General features: G+C 43.5%; 1 protein-coding gene across 1 annotated transcript in view; it reads right to left on the bottom strand.

Annotated features, from left to right (window-relative positions):
* Positions 1–4,770: 4,770 nt before the first annotated feature.
* Positions 4,771–20,711, bottom strand: part of NT5E (5'-nucleotidase ecto) — a 41,260-nt gene continuing 25,319 nt past the window's right edge. Inside the window, exons 4-9 of the mRNA XM_055330537.1 lie at positions 15,568–15,765; positions 14,266–14,420; positions 12,729–12,834; positions 11,724–11,873; positions 10,186–10,386; positions 4,771–6,991 (exon numbers count right to left, since the gene is read on the bottom strand). Coding sequence (XP_055186512.1) covers positions 6,828–6,991; positions 10,186–10,386; positions 11,724–11,873; positions 12,729–12,834; positions 14,266–14,420; positions 15,568–15,765 — 974 coding nt within the window. The 3' untranslated portion in view covers positions 4,771–6,827. The remainder of the gene's footprint in view (positions 6,992–10,185; positions 10,387–11,723; positions 11,874–12,728; positions 12,835–14,265; positions 14,421–15,567; positions 15,766–20,711) is intronic.

The raw sequence follows: 20,711 nt of genomic DNA, 5'->3' as shown, positions 1-20,711 counted from the left end.
AGTATCACAGTAACCTGGAAAAATAAAATATTTTATTTTTATTTTTTATTTTTTAATAAAATATTTTATAGCCCTTTTTATGCCATTCTTATGTACTCTCCTATAAATTGTGATATTCTCTTTATTTAGATAAGAAAAATGTTAGTGTATCATATCATATGGCTTGGGCTGCCATAACAAAGTACTACACACTGGGTGGCTTAAACAGATTTACTTCTCATAGTTCTTGAGGTTAGAAGTCCAAAATGAGGTGCCTACAATGTAGGTTTCATTCTTTTTTTTTTTTAGATTAATTCACTTATTCATTCATTCATTCATTCATTCATTTATTAGAGAGAGAGATTGAGAACACAAGCAGGAGGAGGAGCAGAGGGAGCGGGACAAGCAGACTCTGCTGAGTGTGGAGCCCAATACAGGGGTGGATCCCATGACTCTGAGACCATGACCTGAGCTGAAATCACGAGTTGGACACTTAACCCAACTGAGCCACCCAGGTGCCCTGGTAGGTTTCATTCTGAGGCCTCTTCCTTTGGCTTGCAGTTGGCTGCCTTCTCACATGTGCCCTAATAACCTCTTTGTGTAGGGGGGAAGAGAGAAAGAGATCTCTCTCTCTCTCTCTCTCTCCTTCTTACAAGCCACCAATCCATTGATTAAGGTTTCACTCTTATGACCTGATTTTACCTTAATTATCTCTTAAAGGTCCCATATCCAAATATGGAGAATTTTTGTATTAAAGTGGTTTTGGACTTCCAACATAAGATTTTTAGGAGGCTACATACACTTCAATCCATAGCAGTAGGTGAGCTCTATTTAAAGAAAATGTATAAAAATCTACACATAAAAAATTAATTATTCACATTAGAAAAGGAAAAGCAACTAGATGCAGTTTCTGTCAGCCAGACATTTTATATACACTATCACATTTTATCATCCATCACAATAACTATGAGATGGTATTATTTCATTATTATAGGTAAGGATGTTGAAGTCAGAGAGAATAGTGAAGTTAGAGTTCAGACTTAGATTTGTCTCTCATCCTCATGTGCTTGTCAGTGTTGCCCCATAAAAGGAGCTTTTGTTTCAAAAAGTAGGCACTCTTTGGATCTTCTTTTTTTAAAAATATTTTATTTATTTATTCATGAGAAACACAGAGAGAGAGAGAGAGAGTCAGAGACACAGGCAAAGCAAGAAGCAGGCTCCATGCAGGGAGCCTGACGCGGGACTCGATCCTGGGACTCCAGGATCACGGGCCGAAGGCAGGCGCCAAACCACTGAGCCACCCAGGGTTGCCCCTCTTTGGATCCTTTTTAAAAAATATGTTGTGTTCCTTTGCATCTTTATGTGTGTCCTTTAGTGCATGGGCTTCACATTTTGAAATGTGTTTATAGAAACAACTATCATTGTTTCTGGCTGAGGGAATAAAATGAAATTAAATAGATGGAAAGACGTTTTCAAAGTTAAAAAGACATTATAAAATTGTATTTTATGTATAATCAGTTATAGATATCAGAAGATTCTGAGCAATTAAAAGGAAGCACTTGAACTGTCATTTATTGACTTACTAAAAACCATTTGATTTTACAATAGAAATAGAAGTCTGACTTGCCACTGTTCTTAGCAGACCGTGTGATGATATATGTACAAGTTGTAATTTCAGATATAGTCAACATTAGCATAATAATTGAATGAATGAACAGATGAATAGGTCTTGCCAGTTCACCATACTTCCCGTTTCACCGATGCTTTCTGTAATGTAATCTCTTTGATAGTACTGGATACACAGAGGAGAAATCTTTAACCTGAGGCCTATAAGCTCCAGTGAAAAACAGGTTTTTTTTTATTTCACTTTTTTTGATACTTGATATTTACAGGTATTTTTTCTATCAAACACTCCAGGTAATGGGTATGTATTTCAAGGACACTCTAATACTTAAAGCAGCGGCAGGCAGAATTTGGCCCTCAGGCTGTAGTTTGCTAAATCCCTGATGTAGAAGAATAAAAGAGGGGAGGAAAAGAAATACTGTTAGAAAAATTATAATTACCTTCATATTAGGGAGTGGGGGAATTGAATCTTTGGAGAAAGGCAGGTTTTTAAAAAATTTAAATTCAGGGATCCCTGGGTGGTGTAGCAGTTTGGCACCTGCCTTTGGCCCAGGACGTGATCCTGGAGACTCGGGACCAAATCCCATGTCGGGCTCCCGGTGCATGGAGCCTGCTTCTCCCTCTGCCTGTGTCTCTGCCTCTCTCTCTCTCTCTCTCTGTGTGACTATCATAAATAAATAAAAATTTTAAAAAAATTTAAATTCAATTTAATTAACATATAGTATATTAATAGTTGCAGAGGTAGAATGTAGTGGTTCATCAGTTGCACATAATGCCCAATGCTCTTTCTATCCTGTGCCCTCCTTTATGCCCATCACCCAGTTACCACATCCCCCACCCAAATCCCCTCCAGCAACTCTACTCTGTTTCCTATAGTTGAGAGTCTCTTATAGTTTGTCTCCGTTTTCATCTTATTTTTCCTTCCCTTCTCCTGTGTTCATTTGTTTTGTTTCTTAAATTCCACATATGAATGAAATCCTATGATACTTGTCTTTCTCTGACTTATTTCACTTAGCATGATACCCTCTAGTTCCATCCATGTCATTGCAAATGGCAAGATTTTGTTCTTTTTGATGCCTGAGTAATATTCCAGTGTGTGTGTGAAATATTTCACACACACACACCCCCCACATCTTTATCCATTCATCAGTTGGAACTCTTTCCATAGTTTGGCTATTGTGGACATTGCTGCTATAAACATTGGGGTACATGTGCTCCTTCAAGTCACTATGTTTGTATCCTTTAGATAAATACCTAATAGTGCAATTGCTGAGTCATAGGGTAGCTTTCTTTTTAACTTTTTGAGGAATCTCCATACTTAGTCTTCCAGAGTGGCTGCACCAGTCTGCATTCCCACCAACCACATAAGAGGGTTTCCTTTTCTCCACAGCCTTGCCAACACCTACTGTTTCCTGAGTTGTTAATTTTAGCCAGTCTGTGTTTCTCTAATGCTGGCAGTGAGCATTTTTTCATGTGCCTGTTGGCCATTTTTATGTCTTCTTTGGAGAAATGTTGGTTCATGTCTTGTGCTGATTCCTTGAGTGGATTTTTTATTTTTTATTTTTTTGGGTAAAGCACCTCCTTTTGACTGAATCAGAGGGTTAAAACTGGTGCCTTTTGATTTGCTGTACTTGAGCCAAATCAACTTCTAAAATGTATCCTATTTTACCAGTACAAAAATAACAGTTATAATCTTTAATTTGCAAAATGTGTAAATCACAGAAGCTCCTGGTTGCTTTGCTGCAGGATTGCCCAGCCAGGGGACTGTTAGAGGGATGAATTGTATTCTGAAAAGATGACAGGGCTTTGGTTCTAATCCCCAGTACCTATGAATGTGATCTTATTTGGAAGTAGTGTTTTTGCAGATTACTAAGATGAGTCATCACAGTGGGCCTAATCCACTATGACTGTGTTCTAATAAAAGGGGACATAGTGGGGCACCTAGGAGGGGCTCAGTCAGTTAAGCATCCAACACTTGGTTTTGGCTCAAGTCATGATCTCAGGGTCATGAGATCAAGCCTTGTATCAGTCTCTGCATTCATTAGGGAGTCAGCTTGATAATCTCTCTTCCTGTCCATCTGCCCCTCCTGCTTGTGCCCATTCTTGCTCTCAAATAAAATAAATCTTAAGGAAAAATAGGCAGGCATACAGGCAGACGTACTGAAGGAAAGGGATGTAAAAATATGGAGAAGATACCAACTATAAGGCAAAGAATGCCTGAAGCTACCAGAAGCTAGGGCAGAGGCTTAGAATAGATTCTCCACCATAGTCTTCAGAAGGAAACAGTCTTGCCAATGTGATCTCAGACTTCTAGCCTCCAGAATGGTGAGATGATATATTTCTGTTGTTTAAGCCATCCAAATTGTGTCAGTTTATTACAGCAGTTCCAGGTAACTAATCTGGAACCTTTCCTAATTTTTCTAAAAAAGATTTATTTATTCAGAGAGAGAGCGAGAAGAGAGAGGCAGAGACACAGGCAGAGGGAGAAGCAGGCTCCATGCAGGAAGCCTGATGTGGGACTCGATCCCGGGTCCCCAGGATCACACCCCGGGCTGCAGGCGGCGCTAAACCGCTGCGCCACCGAGGCTGCCCGATTTCCCAATTTTGACAAGCTTAGCCATATATTCATGGGACTGCATATTTCTTGAGGGAGCAACTTTTTCTAATGAACTATTGGCAGTCTCAATTCTGTTCTAAGAAACCCAGCTTACTTTGTTGCAAACTGCTGGAGGTAGATACAATGTATTCAAGTGAACAACCTATACCAATTGGTTTATTGTGTTATCAGCTTACTTGAAGAATCTTAGATGTACGAGTTCAGATAAAATACTCAATATTGTCTAACTTGATTCTTGATTTTTTAGTAAACAACTATAGGCCTCAAAACAGTTTCTACATTAGATTCTGTACATGAAAGACCTTATGTAATAGTATTACTTAAAATATCCTTTATTTACTGTGTTCTTACCTAAAAATTGCATGCATTTTTCTTCTCTTTTTTTTTTTTTTTTTTTTTTTGTGAAAGGGGATAGGGAGGGTTATCAGATGGCAAGGGACTTATGATCAAGGGAAGTGATACTTGTGATAACCTGTCAATATTTTCCTTCAGTTGTATCATCTTGGGTTATAGTGTTTGCTTGAGAAGAAATAACTACCAAAGACAAGGAATATATCTTTAGTTTTATTGTACAATTGAATTGCACGATTGAATCTGTAATTGCAAAGTGTCTGAGGTCATTTCTTAAACCACTGCAAAATACAAGCACATATATTTAGAAAACTTACAAAAAAATGTTCTTTAAAAATTTGTGCTCCAATAGGATTTATTTTTTCCTGGCCAAGCATAAAAAATAGGCTCCAAATGCAAGTTTCTCTAATTTTCCTCTTACCTTCTTACTGACATTTTTTTTTTAAATTTATTTATGATAGTCACAGAGAGAGAGAGAGGGGCAGAGACATAGGCAGAGGGAGAAGCAGGCCCCATGCACCGGAAGCCCGATGTGGGATTCGATCCCGGGTCTCCAGGATCGCGCCCTGGGCCAAAGGCAGGCGCCAAACCACTGCGCCACCCAGGGGATCCCCTGACATTTATTTATAGCTAATCTGTATATGCATAAAACTGAGAGCATTATTTTACCGCAATAGCCTTTTAAAAGATGTTACAGAGTTTAAAAGTGCATTTTTGTATCAAATGTACTTAATATTTTTAAACATTAAGAAACAAACACTGTCTCTCCAAACCTCTACTACCATTTGCTCACCATTTTTGAAGGTGAAGGCTCCCATTTCTCACTGAATCATTTATGCAATGCTGAGCAGGCTCGCATGGTCTCACAAGCACCTTAAGCAAGTATTTGTACTTTTGGGCATAAATCATTTCATCGGTCTGGGTGTTTCCTGAACTTGCACTCAGAGGGGCTTACTCCTAGGCAGGAGTTCTCATATCTATATTTGAGAATGACTTAGAGTGTCCAGATTTGCAAGCAGATCTTACTTCAAATTTCTTATGTATACTACTTTTTTTAAAAAAAACTAATCCTTGTCTCGTCTCCCTTCTGGATTTTCCATACCTGGGGTGGGGGGTAGGGGGTGGGAGGGTGTGTATGTATGTAGTGTGACTACAGTTAAGTGCATTCCTGGCATCTTGCTACAGAGGGACAGGTGCAGGTTTAGAATTACACCTTGTCTTAGAAGGTTCTCTTGATACCTTGACATGAGAAGGAAAGAGCACAGAGGCAAAATTGATGGAATCCTATAAAATTATTAACAGCTAATACCATGTGTCAGGTACTATGCTGCTACTCCTTAAGTGGATCTCTCTTTAACAAATCTAAATGCCCTTTAGCTCTTTTTCTTCTATAATGTAAATACGTCCTGAGTGTCCTGTTCTTCCCTTACCTGTCTCTTGGACCCTGGACTATTTTTTGCAGCCACTTGCCTTTCCCATCATCTGCTGCACTGTTTGTTCCCTGACTCATTAAAGGTGCATGGGTGGTACAAGAGAGAATGCTACACTGTGTTAGTCCATTAAACTTACTATAACAACAGGATCTAAAAAGGAAAAAAATAGAGACCTGAAATAAAGCAGATACTTGTCATTCAGGAGCTTGATGCCATCGTTATGAAGAGAGGAAGCCATTAAGTATCATTCCGAAAAACAACTGGACATAGTTGAAAGTGCTGGACTTGAGGTCAGAAAACCTGGTTGCAAGTCTTAGACCGATCACTTTCAGCTCTATGGCCTTGAACGTGTCTGCTTCTTCTGAGCTTCAGTTTCCCATCTGTCACATGGGAAAAACACCACTTGTCTTGCCCACCAAAGAAAGTTATAGGCATCAAGTAAGATAATGTGCTTAAAACTTCCTTGTAAATGATAAAGTTCTATGTAAACATAGGTGTTTGATGGATTAAAATAAACATAAAGGAGAAAAATGATTTCTGTGGTTTAAAATTGTTAATAAAATTTTATTAAAATTTGCATATGTAAACTAAAGATGGTTGGCCTTCCCATCAAAGGGCTCATTTTCATTTTTTCCCTGTGTTTTCACTAACTTGCTGATCCTGTGTGATGATGTCAATGTCTTCATTGTCTTCCTCTAAGCTCAGTTTCTAAGGGCTTACAAAGATGGTCTGTGCCATCACCAAGCCAGTTCCTAAAAGGCAGACTTGAATCTCGCTTGGAAAAAAAAAATGCAGTTCCAAACATAAATGGCAAGAATTTTTGGCTATTGGTATAAAACAATGATCACTGCCAAAAATAAAAGAAATATTAGAGAGAAGCTTCCATGACAATGACTTCCTGCAGAAAACTTGATCCGACCTTCAACTGCTGGATAAATTACTTTCAATTTTAAGATGTATCCAGAAACCACGTTGATATCTTGGTCACCTAGAAAAATATATACATTATTTTAATTACAGAGTAAGTATCATTTAAGAATAAGAAGGGGGGGAAACCAGTGTATTTCTCTGAAGTCCTCTGTAATTATAAGAGGGAAGACACTTCTTTCATAAGCAGGGATAAAATGTCACAAAAGACAAGAAAAGTGGTAATCAAAGGTACAAAGAATTTGACTGTTTTCATGGCCTAGATGTCAGCTGTGCCCATTGTTCACTACTAGATAACTAGATAACTCAGTAAACTCTAAGATGACTCAAGAAAACGGTTGTGACCTATTGCTTTTGAACCACTCCAAAACAAGGGCATTAGGAAACTGGTCGAGAACAATTAATCGAAACACGAGTGGCTTCCTTCTGCTTGCCTGGTCAGAAATCATTTTCACATAATTGACAATGGAGTCCTCGTTTCCAAAAGAGAGGAGACCTGATTAAATAGCAATTGCCTATACTGTAACTACAACAAACTCAGAGGGACCTGATAAAATTTTAATAATACCATTTGGTAAATTATATATCTGATGAGGGGTTAATACCCAAAATATATAAAGAACTACAACTCAAAAACAAAGATTAAATCTGATTAAAAAATGGGCAGAGGATCCGAATGACATTTTTCATTCGGACAATATACAGATGGCCAACAGACACATGAAAAGGTGCTCAACATCACTCATCATCAGAGAAATGCACATCAAAACCACAATATCACCCCACTAGTTAGAATGGCTATTATCAAAAAGACAAGAAATAGCAAGTGTTGGCAAGAACGTGGAAAAAGGAACCTTTGTGCACTGTTGGTGGGAATGTAAATTGAGGCAGCCACTATGGCAAACAGTATGAAAGTTCCTCAAAAAATCAAAAATAGGGATCCCTGGGTGGCGCAGCGGTTCGGCGCCTGCCTTTGGCCCAGGGCGCGATCCTGGAGACCCGGGATCGAATCCCACGTCGGGCTCCCGGTGCATGGAGCCTGCTTCTCCCTCTGCCTATGTCTCTGCCTCTCTCTCTCTCTCTCTGTAACTATCATAAACAAATAAAAAAAAAAATTTTAAAAATAAAAAAATCAAAAATAGAATCACTGTATGAAACAGCAATTCCACTTCTGAGTATTTGAGGAAAACAACAACACTAATTCAAAAAGAAATATGCACCCCCCATGTTTATTGCAGCCTTATTTACAATAGCCAAGATGTGGGGGGAAAGTGTCCATTGGTGGATGAATAGATAAAGAAAATCCGATACACACACAGATGTATGCATGCATGATGGGATAAAAAGAAAAAAGAAATTTGTCCTTTGGAATAACATGGATGGACCTTGAGGGCATTATGCTAAGGGAAGTAAGTCAGAGAAAGAGAATACCATATAATTCTTACATGAGGAATTAGCAACAAAACCAAGTTTATAGAGAGACTGGTGGTTGCCAGAAGTGGTGGTGGTGGGGTGGGCAAAATGGGTGAAGGGGATCAAAAGTCCAGGGTTCCAGTACAAATATGTCATAGGGATATAATGTACAGGTTGGCGACTAGAGTTAATACTATATTGCATATTTGAAAGTTGCTGTGTATGAGACCAGATTTAAAAGTCCCCAATCGCAGAAAAATTTTCTAACTGTATGATGTTAACTAGACATTGTGATGCTCACTTCACAATATATACATATACTGAATCATGTTGTACTTCTGAAACTAATGTTATTGTCAGTTACACCTCAATAAAAAAGTTTATCACTAACTTAAAAAGGAACTCTTTGCTGTCGTTCTCACCCCAGCATTAGAATCACTGGAAGAGACTTTTGCCCCAACCCAATTAAATCAGAATCTCTTAAAAGGACTAAGGTATTGGTATTTAATTTAAAATGTTTCTCAAGTGATTCTGATGTATATCGAGGGTTGAGAACCCTTAGGGCCCAGGCTTCTTCAGCCTCCTCTGTGAGCTCCTTCTCTTCACACCTATCAGTCTGGGCTTGGTTGATGCAGAGCCACCAGCTTCGTCTCCTGTGGGACTCAAGAGGACACATTTTATTTTATTCATTTTTTTACTATTTTATTTCAATTCAGTTTGCCAACATATAGTATAATACCCAGTGCTCATCTCATCATGAAGAGGACACTGTTTTAAGCTTGTCCTTCCATCTTCTATCATGGAAAGGGCTGCTTCCTTTGCCCTGGCTCCACTCTCCACCCTCCTCAGAACAAGCAGTTAATACAGCAGGCCCACCACAGTAAGCTAAGGAGGAATCTAGCTGAGCTCCTTTCTGGAAACGTAGAGAAGCTGTGTGTGGGTCTTGTGAGTACACTGGCTTCTGCCCTGGAGAAGAGGCAGGGGTAGTCTATCCTATCAGCGGCCTTTTGCATGTGAAGTGCTTTCTTTCTCCCTTTCTTTCTCTCTCGTTCTCTTTCTCCCCCCCCCCCTTTCACCTGTGCTGGTGGCATCCTGAGGGCCTCTGGGGGACTCAAATCTCCCAGGTATCTTCCATCATTGGACTTCCACATGAAGTGATCCTTAGAAGTGAGTTTTAAAAGTGAGGCTGGGAGACACCTGGATGGCTTAGCAGTTGAGGGTCTGCCTTCAGCTCAGGGCGTGATTCTGGGGTCCAGGGATCAAGTCACGCATCAGGCTCCCTGCAAGAAGCCTGCTTCTTTACTCTGCCTATGTCTCTGCCTCTCTCTGTGTGTCTCTCATGAATAAATAAATAAAATCTTAAAAAAAAAAAAAAAGGTGAGCCTGGGGTAAAATGACACTAAATGCTGCCAAAAATAGACTCAGGCCAAGTAGGACTGTTCCTTTAATTTGCTCCACCAAACCCTATGCTGAAGAAGGGAGGTGAACTTATCCCACTCCTACCTGACCTATTTACACTAAAAGCTTCAAGAAAGGTTACAGAATTGTCCAGATCCAATCTAAAGTATTCTAGAGATAAAGTTTTCCTGTAAGTGCAAAACTCATTTATATTTCACAATCTGAGTAGCTGTTTATTTGTACTTGAAAGAGTTTTAAAACATTTGGACTTGGATGGGTGGGTATGTGTGCTAGGGAGGGGCAGGGCACATCTTCCCCAGGGCCGTGCTGCCGTGGAGGGAGTCAGCAACACAGGGACAGGATCTGGTTCTGAGTAGCTCCCCCCTTTGGACCAGTTCTGTTGTTGAGTACTTTTGGAGTGGAGGAAGAGACACTTATGCTTACCAGAGTCATGTCTTAATGCTTCATCTTTTATCATCTGGAATCCATCTCCACCATTGGCAAGGAAGCTAGGGAGGACTACTTTATATATCTTATCCATTCTGAGAGGCTCGTAACTGGGTACTCGACACTGGGTACAAAGAACATCTATTTTGACCACTCTGTCCCCAGGTTTTCGGGAAAGATCATATACCACGTGAATTCCTAGAAAAGAGAGGAGTTTGTGTTTTCACTGGATCCAAGAGATTTAAGAAAGAGATTTCCAAGAAAGATATTTTGGCCAAAATCTGGAACTGAGGCACTGGGCTTGGTTTTCATGGAGTGTGAGCTTGAGTGAAGATTCAGCAACGGAGTTGAGAGGACACTGTAAAATTTTGTTAGGTTTATCCTTGGGTTCTGGGAGGTGGGAGAACCACTGGGAGGAAAATTGGCTCTAGCTCAGAATGGCAAGTGGTAACAATGCAGGGAGAAACCACACCTTTTTACAATCCTCAATGAACTGATCAGCAATTTGGTCAATGGCTTTGGAAAATGAGAAAAAGAGGAGAGGTGCAGAACATCTGTTATAATTTTGAAAACTACTAAATGGTAATGATTTGGGCTTGGACAACTTGAACAAAACATGTAACTACCCAGCACTGTGCTGGGGCATCAAAATCTTGCTGTCCCCCCAACTCTCTCCTAGAAAAATGCAGAATTTGAGGGTTATCCCAAGGGAGCATGCAGGGCCCCTTCACCACCTGCAGCCCCTCAACCCCAAGAATGTGTGGGAGGATGGTTCTATAGAGGGAGGACATGACAAAGCAATCGCACCATCAATGGAGGCCTACCACCTAAAAAAAAAAAAAAAAAAGCCAAAATATAGTGTGAAAGTTAATAAAGTTATTAATTTAAAGATTAACCCCTTGAACTGTGGAAATCATTATTGACAAAAGTGTTTCAGAAGTCCTTGCCAATTTGGGAAGGCTTTATTTTCACTGATCTGTGAGATGAGTAGGGCAGGTTTTCTCACTGCATTCAGACAGGCTGAAGACCTGTCCCAGGTCACAGTGGAACCAGAACCAGGTATCCCAATGTGTCTATGTAGCTGGCTGCCCCTCCCAGAAATCATCCTGGTTGAAACTGATTGGATACTGCATTCCTTTGAACCTCTGCATGGTTCCAGGCAATTATGAATAGAACTGAGAAAGGCTGTTTTTTGTTTTTATGTTTAGCAAAGAATACCGAATGTCTAAACAACTAAGGTTTTACTAGAAACTAGACCTCAAGGCAGCTGCACTGCTTAGAATTTGGAGGGCCAACTCCTACAGAGGGTCCATGTGATGTCCAAATCAGACGTAGCAAAGATTGCTCATTGCCAAGGCCGTAGGGCTTTGACCCTGACCTGTTTTCAGTGGCCTGGGAGTCCATAGCCATTGAAAGACTATGCATTCACTTCGGGTGGGGGAAAACTTAAACAAATCTGACCATGGAGGTCCTGGTGTTTGGGGAACTAAGCCAATCAACAGGAAATCCCATCTCATTTTTGAAGGGTGACTTACCGCCCACCTGCAGGAACTCTCCAGTAGACTGGCCATAGCGGTGTACACTGTGCTCAAAGGCTTTCTTCAGAGTGGAACCTTTTAATTGGATCAGGTCAAAGGTTTCCCCAAAGGGCAGTACAGCAGCCAGGTTCTCCCAGGTAATTGTGCCTGAGGGTAGTTTTGGATGAGGAAAGAAGAAAAACAGCTTGAGAATAAGCTTACCCCACCAGTTTCCTTTAGGACTGATGGAGGCTCTGGGAAGGCTATTAGGACAGCATCCGCTGTGTGAGTGGTTCCCAAGACTTAGGGAGGGAATGGATTCAAGAGGCCTCTGCACATGCTCTCTACCACTGGGCATGATGGCAGGAGCTTAGAGACGGCTGTGGCTCCATCGGTCCCTGGTGCTCTTCCCTGGAGTTCCGGCTTACAGCTGGATCTTCAGTGGGTGTTAAGCAATGCTCAGTTCCTCCAGACAGGCAGTGTGTCCCTGCCACCTGTCCCTGTTCGATAATGACACGAACTCGCAGCTTTACCTGAGACTGCCTGGTTTTGACAGCATATTAGGGACGACTGCAAGAGTGTCCGGAATATCTAACTGGTTTGTTTTCCCATATGATATCCTGGTGTCTGTAAAAGCGCTAAAAGAATTTAATCCAGTAGGGTGTTTTTTTCCAGCACAGGAGACTGGCAATTTGCCCCTTTCTCTTTCCAGATATCAAGGAGGAGACTGTCAGTATTTTGAATTAATCGGCAATAATTAGTATTTGGCTTTGTGAGTTGGAAGTTTAGATCAAGACTGGGTTCCATTAGCGCTAGCTGCTACCTCTGTGTGTGACCACATATGAGAACACACAAGCCCGTGTGTGTCCTTCGGGTTAGGCACGGACTTGAGCAGCAGTGGCCCCAAACTGAAGAGACGGACACTGTGGTATATGGCTGACGGCAGAAGTGAGTCGAGGCTCCCGCGGGCACGGTTAGAGACAGAACATGCAGAGTTAAAGACCCTGAGCCTAGGAAGCCTACCGTTGTTCCGTTCGTCAATGGGCGACCGAATGGCACCTCCATTTAAAATGCACATGGACACATGGTTCCAGGACACTTCATCCGAGTGTCTAATATTGTTGTTAATCTGCAACAGTAGCGCGAATTTACATTAGTTATTCTAGATTTTCTTCCTCAGATCAGTTCCAGGAATTCGGTTTGCTCCATTGAGGAAATAAAGCTGCTTCTTTCCTGCTCCTGTGTTCCCAGAGATTTCTCAGGTATAATAGAACTAGTTTTATGCTCTGAGAAGCAAAAATAAGAAATTGTGACACGTGTCCCATGTCAGACTCTTAGAAGCAAGTAGGTCTGAGTCCCCTTTCCTAAGACCCCTGTACTCACAGGCCGGTGGGCGTCCGCAGAACGGGCCCTTGTGTCGGGACAGGGGACAGGGCTTCCGTGCAGACTGGCCTGCGGTGCCCTCCCCCCAGCCTCCCTGCCTCCTGCAGGCACCGCACTCGCTCCTGAAGGTGGGACCGAAAGCCTTTCCACTCCCCACCTCCTGTCCACAGGATCCCTGGCCTCCATGCCAGGTCCTCAGCCAATTCCCAAGTTGGCAGTCTTGGAGGCACAGAGACAGCCTCCTGAAACTGCAGAGTCACTTCGTTCTTTTCTTTCACAAAACATATGTTCAGTTACAAGAAATAAGATGAATACATTCTGCTTTGAAAAAAAAATAGTGCGAAAGCAAACGTTTTCTTATAGTTGCCTCAGTCTCTTACAGAGAAATAAGCACTGCTAACAGCTTATTTCCTTCCAGACCTTTCTCTAAACATTCCCATACTGGCTTCTCTTTAACTACTTCTTTTGCAGGACTGCACAATGCTGAGGAGCCGGCACTGATCTTACCTTCCAAAGTGTGAACACTGTCACTTACTCAGCAGTCAGTTATTGAGTGTGCATATGCCAGGCACCTTGCCAAGCACAAAAAATCAGCCCACTGGGTGCAGGCTTTGGTGGGAGCACTGAGTCTGATCTGGGAACCCTGGCTCAGTGTGGCCCCTGTGGAGCTGCCACGGCCAGTCTGCCTGCAGACAGGTAGACAGAGGGGTATTTTCATGGGTGATGTGTTCAGCCACAGTTATAATTACATGTTGTCATTCTCTGCTTGTGAAGGAGGCTCCCAGTGACATAAGGCCTTGTTCTCTGGAGCCAAGAGGACAGGTCAGTGAGACACTCTGGCCAGGTTAGGCCCACGCAGATGTGTTTTATCTACTAGGTCTGCATCTCCATAGTGAAGTTTTGTGTGTTCAGACCATCTTAAAAAAGGAAAGTAACACCCAAAATGAACACCTTCCAATAAAGGCTTCGGTTCTCGGAAAGCAATGAAGTGAGAGTGAGCTGGTCTAGTTCGGGCACCTTCCCAAGGTACTCATTATGAATCCATCCCAAGCTTTTATTTGGGCACTAATTTTTTAAAACCCTCTATTCTGTAACTACCAGGTTATCCCCCCTTGAATCCTTCCTCCCTCACTCTTCCCTCCTGAGGCACACGCCCGTACTCCCGGGGACCACTCACCATAGCATCACAAATCAGGTTGCCCATGTTGCATTCCTTAAAGCGGCATGATTGAGTGGAGCCATCCAGATAGACAACTGTTTTCCCCAATTCCTGAGTAGAATAATTATCTAATTTTAGCCTCCATTTGTTAATGTCTGCTTTTATGCTTGGATCTAGAAGCATGAAAAAAAAAAAAAAGTCTGCAGTTAAGGCAGGCTCACAGTGGCCTAAATTTTGGAGAAGGAATCAAAGATCATTTAGCTTACCTGTTGTGACTATACATTTCTTTATTATAATTTGTCTACATTTTAGTTTGTGAAATTTCTTCAGAAAATTCTGTTCCTTGGTAATAAAACCAGGAATGGATCTTAATTTAAGGATGCATTGAGGATCCTTTCTTTAAAAAGAAGATTTATTTTAGGAAGAGAGAGAGAGCATACGTGTGCAAGTGCATGCATCCTCGAGTGGGGTGGTGGGGGAGAGGGAGGGAGAAAATCTCAAGCCGACTCCCCACTGAGTGCAGAGCCCGACTCGGGGCTCAATGTGGAGCTCGACCTCATGACCGTGGGATCATGAGCCAAAACCAAGAGTCAGATGCTTAACCAACTGAGCCACCCAGGTGCTCCAGATGCGCTGAATATCCTAACATCAACTCATCACACCTGAATGAGCACCTGTGGGCCCACCTGGGACAGCATTAGTAGTGGTGGCAGGGGAGGGGTGGAGTGGTGGGGGCAATGATGGAAGGCCCAGTGTAGGTAGAAAAGGCCTGCTGAGGTTCTGCTGTCTGTGTGGTCCCGGCCTTTCCCTCTGGATACTGAGAGGACTGTGTTGTGACCACAGGCTCTGCAAGGCACCCCACTGACCATCCTTTCCTAATCAGATCTTGGCAAGCAGTAAATTATCCTCTGACAAATAAAGAAACTGAAAATCATCGAGACTGGGCAACTTGTCATAGGCATGCTGCTCCTGGTCATGGCGCTGGGGTTGGAGCCCTGCTCTACCTCGTGTGAACCTTTGCTTCAGTGAGCAGCTCTCTTCTGGAGAGGAGTTGAAAGTGGCTCTCACAAACCCAAGTGAAGCTTGAAAAGGTACAAGAAGCAGTGACACAGTATCTGATGCTGAGAGGACTTAGGGAAGCCAATGGGATTTAGGGTGTTTGGGAGATTGGTGTTCCAATCTCCTTAACCATGAAGAGGGCATATTTAGGAGAGAACTCAATTCTTTTAAGGTGTTAGAGTCTTGTCCTGAAACATTAACAACACAAGTCCAGCCATCTAAGTTTTGGATTGGTGGAACCCTCCACTGAGTTTCACGCACCTTCGAGAATGCTGCTGTTGAGAAGAATGGGGTTTCCATGTGAAGCGATGACATTTCCTTTTTCATCAAACTCAACCTTCAAATAACCTAGGTATTTGCCAAAAGCATAGGCCTGGACCACAGGAACCTTCCGCCCATCATCAGACGTGACTATAAATGGGTACTTCCCAGCAGGCACCTCTTTGGAAGGTGGAGTACCTAAAATAGAAGAGCCAAAGCTGATCAAGTCAGCCCTGAACATGGCTGGCTGTAGGCCAGCAGGCCACTGGCCAGATGACAAAGAATTCTGAATGGATGATTTGCTAGCTGCTGCCCTACATTGGTCTTTTAAGGCTGTCCTTGGGCAGCTGTCCCTGTTTCCAAAGGCCCTTTGGCAGGTGAATCCTTCCATTTTCAATTCAGCAGGCATTTGTGAAGCTCTTAAGTCCATGGTCCCGTGCCTCGTGCAGCGGGGGACACAAAGATGCAATACTGCATAGACTCTCCTACCTTCATCCCGACCCGGGCTCCATTCCCAGGAGCCGAGGTAGACTAGCCGAGCCACTTCACTTCCCTGCATTTCAGTTTCCTCACCTGTAAAATAGGTGTAATAACAATTCCTATTTCACAGGGCTGTTGAGAGGATTAAATGTCTAAGTTCCTAGCATAGTACCTGGCACACAGTAGAAAATAAAGGTAGGGACGCCTGGGGGGCTCAGTGGTTGAGCGTCTGCCTTTGGCTTGGGGCATGATCCCCAGCTCATCAGGCTCCCCATGGGAAGCCTGCTTCTCCCTCTGCCTGTGTCTCTGCCTGTCTCTCTCTCATGAAAAAAAAAAAAATCTTTTTAAAAAAAGAAAATAAATTTCTCTCCTTTAGGAGGGGATGGCAACCTCTAGAAACCCTAGACACATTCCAACCCTAGCTTGGAATCCCTAATGGAAGCTGAACAGAAGTGGCAAAGCTTGTTGTTAGGTTTTGCTGCCAAAATCCACAACCCTTTAAGAGCCACATTGGCCAACTAGCATGCACACGACTCACGCAGCCAGACCCCACATGGGCCAGGTTCTGCTGACTTCTGTCTCAAAGGGATCCCCGGGGAGAGCCTGGGAGCTGACTCATCCTCCAGAGGCTGAAGGGCTCGCTCTGCTACTGCCTCTCGGACACGTGCTTGCAAGAGGGGGGGGGACCCCGGCCTCTAATCACTCGGAGGTTTCAGTTCTGTAACTGCGACGCTCGCTCCTGCAGGTCACTGCGGTTCACATCTCACCGCGGAGACACGGTCCTGGTTTGGCTGCTTTGAATCAGAGACTACAAGAACAGGTACCCTTGACCCACTACTGTTGCTATCACCCCCCCGCAACACCCTTGACCAGTCCTTTCTATTAGGTGTTTACACGGGGCCCAGGAAACTGTGGCACGTGCTCACAGGGACCAGTTATGAGAGCTGGCCCCTAGATCTCATTTAATCTTCTAAGCATCCCATGAGGCAGCTTCTATTACTGTCCTTACTTTACAGATGAGAACACGGATTGTCATAGGCGGTGTGCCCAAGGTCACACTGGTATGTGTGTTATGTGCGGTGTGTCTGGTATGTGAGAGACCAGACGGAAAAGCGGGGCTGGGAGGCCCTCGAGCTGATGTTCTCCCCACTACCCCACACAGCCTACAACTGCTAGTCTCAGAAAGCCTGCAAGAGCTGGTTGCTAAAGGCCACTTACTAAATCAAATGCAAGCCCAGAGGCCGCACCTTGCACCCCAAACTATTTCCAGGCTTCTCCTTTCACCTAAGACAAGATGGGGTGGACATTATGAAAAACCTGCTCCTTCCCTGCTCTTATGCCAAGAGCGGTGCCCACATTCCACTTCAAGAACCATAGAGCAGAAGTGCAGCAAATACCAGCCCCTCATAAGCAGGAAACATCTGTTGCCAACCTTAATTTCCCATTTTCTTGCTCCCTCTGGAAAAAAAAAAGCCAAAAGTTTTGGAACTTTACTTTTACTAAGGCCCCTGACTTGAGACCCAGTGCAGGGCCTGTCCCATGGCCATTCGCAGTGTAAGCCTCACGAGAGGATTGGCAGACCTTGGCTCTAAGGGCTCTAGACGATCTCGCGCGCTGCAGGGCAGCAGGAAAGGTCACCACTGTCCTCATCCTCACCTGGTCTGTGTTGGCTCTGATCCGGGCAAGCCTGGAGCCTGCACCAGCCCCCTCACCCGCTGCGGAGGGAAGGTTAGACGCGGTCCCCCCCCCCACCCCCAGCCCAGACACGCAGGTGCCAACTGGGAGGTGCAGTTCCCAACATGTCCACAAGATGGCAGAGAAAACCCCATCCGGGGGGAAAAGGCACTAAATCAGTTCCAGAATGGACTGGCAGTTTCCTGGAAATCCTAGAGAAGGGCAAGCCTGGCTTTTTTAGCCTTTAGTATTGCGCCTCACACTGACATAACCAAACCTAAGGTGAACATAACAGGACTTCGGCGAACGGGTCAAATGCCTCCTCGCACGAGCATGCCCTCTACAAATGGGAGCTGCTAACCCCAGCTCTAGTCTGACAGGGGACGTTCTCTGGTTCTGAAACGCCTTGATGTTCCTTTTGTTAGAACATAAAACTTGTCACCTGCTTCTTAAAAGGACTTAATCAGGAACAAGGAGGATGCTTCCCAGTGGCTTAGGCAGCCGCTGGCCCATTTGGCTAATCTCTGCCTCTGCCACAGCGGAGTGCTCTCTGCTCCCCTCAACTTGGCAACCTCAGAAACCACTGGCAGAGAAAGCAATCCGGGGCTTCATATTTTCCATCCCATCCCATTCAGCCAGAGATGCTTAGGCCTCAAGTATTTCTACATGAAGCCACACATCTGTCTTTAGAAACCCAACTTGTCATCTTGGCAGGAGAGAAACTGTTCACCAGAACATTATTCCAGCTGTGTAGCAAATAAATAATCTGGGAACCAAACGTTCCCAGAAACCGTGGGATAGTGGGCTGACATTTAGACTTGGTAAATGGGGCACTTCCTAGCACGGTGCAAATGCCAGACAGAACTTCCAGGGCTCGGCCCGGGGGCCTTGGCCACAGCAGCTCCTCAGGAATGTGACAGTTCCAAGTATAGGCCTGGACCACTGCCCTGCCAGTAGCCAGAGGGGCTAAGGCGGTGGATCATGTGGTGACAGAGGTGCCAGGGAACAGGCCTTTGACATGGTTTTCAGTTGGCTGAATGAATTAGAGAATGTTTCAAGGGAGTCCTGGCTACCATTTTAATGTATGTGGGAACTGGTTTGAGAACTTCCATACTTCCTACGTGGTACATACGTACAATGAAATACTAGCCATAAAAATGGATGAGATCATGCTATTTGCGACATGGATGGACCTCGAGGGTATTGTGCTAAGTGAAGTAAGTCAGACTGAGAAAGACAAATAACCACATGACTTCAGTCTTATGTGGAATGAAGAAACAAAACAAATCAATTACACAAAAAGCAGAATCAGACTTACAGACACAGAGAAAACACTGGTGGTTGCTGGAGGGAAGGTGGGGAAAGGGACTGGGAAAAACATGTGAAGGGAGTGGGAGATACAGGCTCCAGTTATGGAACGAAGAAGTCATGGGAATAAGAGGCACACAGCACAGGGAGTACAGTCAATGATACGGTAATAGCGTGCATGATGTCAGATGGTAGCTACACCTGCGGTGAGCACAGCGTAACGTATAGAGGAGCTGAATCACGCTGCTCTACACCTGAAACTAACATAATATTGTGTGTCGCGTATACTCAAATTAAAAAAAAAAAAAAGAAGGGATCCCTGGGTGGCGCAGCGGTTTGGCGCCTGCCTTTGGCCCAGGGCGCGATCCTGGAGACCCGGGATCGAATCCCACGTCGGGCTCCCGGTGCATGGAGCCTGCTTCTCCCTCTGCCTGTGTCTCTGCCCCCCCCCCTCTCTCTCTCTCTGTGTGTGTGACTATCATAAATAAATAAAAAAAAAGTTTTTTTTTAAAAAAAGAACTTCCATACTTCCTATGAAAGGGCTGGATAAAAATAATTAGTAATTAGTAATATTTCACATGGTTGCTCCTAAGGGACTTGAGTCTCTTCTTTAACTTACTTGGAAGTGCTTGGTCTGTCTACTTCTCTACATCTCCTCAGGCAAGCCACACTCCTGGTAACCTGGAGCCTGCAGTAACCTAAGGAAGTTATAAGGTGTTCTACCAAAAACAGTTTTATTTCCCCAAACTGGAAAGTAAGCAATCTATTCTATTCTATTTATTTATTTTAAAGATTTTATTTATTCATTCATGAAAGACACACACACACACAGAGAGAGAGAGAGAGAGAGAGAGAGAGAGAGAGGCAGAGACACAGGCAGAGACACAGGCAGAGGGAGAAGCAGGCTCCATGCAGGGAGCCTGACGCGGGACCCGATCCCGGGTCTCCAGGATCACGCCCTGGGCCGAAGGCAGGTGCCAAACCACCGAGCCACCCAGGGATTCCCAAGCAATCTACTTTAACTATATTTTTATTCACGAATCATATTTAACCTCACTTAAGTTATGCTAATTCCAAAAACAATTCAGAGGAGCTTTTTTTGAAGGCTGTGAAAATTTATTTAAACAGGCAAATATGCTTCATCCCCTCCCATGTCCAGGAATTACCTTTAATTGTTACGTTCATCCCTCAAAATGGTGGGTATCAACACTGAATAGTTTCACGAGAATAACTTTAAACTTGCTAAGCAATCATGCAATGTGAAATAAATGACTAAGACTCTGGCGGCAGTTTTTTCAGAGACTGTAATTATCTACTTCAAGACTTATGTATAAACAAATCATAATTTTTAGCCCCATATCTCTCTTTTATTTTTTATTTTTTTTCTCTTTTATTCAGTCATTCATCATTAGGTAAATTTATCTACTTGGCAAGAGGCACATTCTGTTTTGTAGGACTTCATTAGCTGGAACAAAGTGACAGAGACAAAAGGACAGGCTACAGCATTAGTGGGAAGTCAGGCATGGTCACCAAACCTTTTCAGGCCCATCAGGGCGCACTAATTGATGGTCACACACCAAGGCCATGGACGAACAATTGGTGCTGGAAGCCAGCAGTGGTTAAGATGGTGTGAAGGCAAATCATGAGGAACATGGGGATGACTTTAGCATTGAACGGAGTCA

This window comes from Nyctereutes procyonoides, unplaced genomic scaffold (genome assembly GCF_905146905.1).
Source record: "Nyctereutes procyonoides isolate TBG_1078 unplaced genomic scaffold, NYPRO_anot_genome, whole genome shotgun sequence".
Lineage (NCBI taxonomy): Eukaryota > Metazoa > Chordata > Mammalia > Carnivora > Canidae > Nyctereutes > Nyctereutes procyonoides.
The sequence above is the reverse complement of the archived record's forward strand: the minus strand, read 5'-3'. Positions and strand labels throughout refer to the sequence as shown.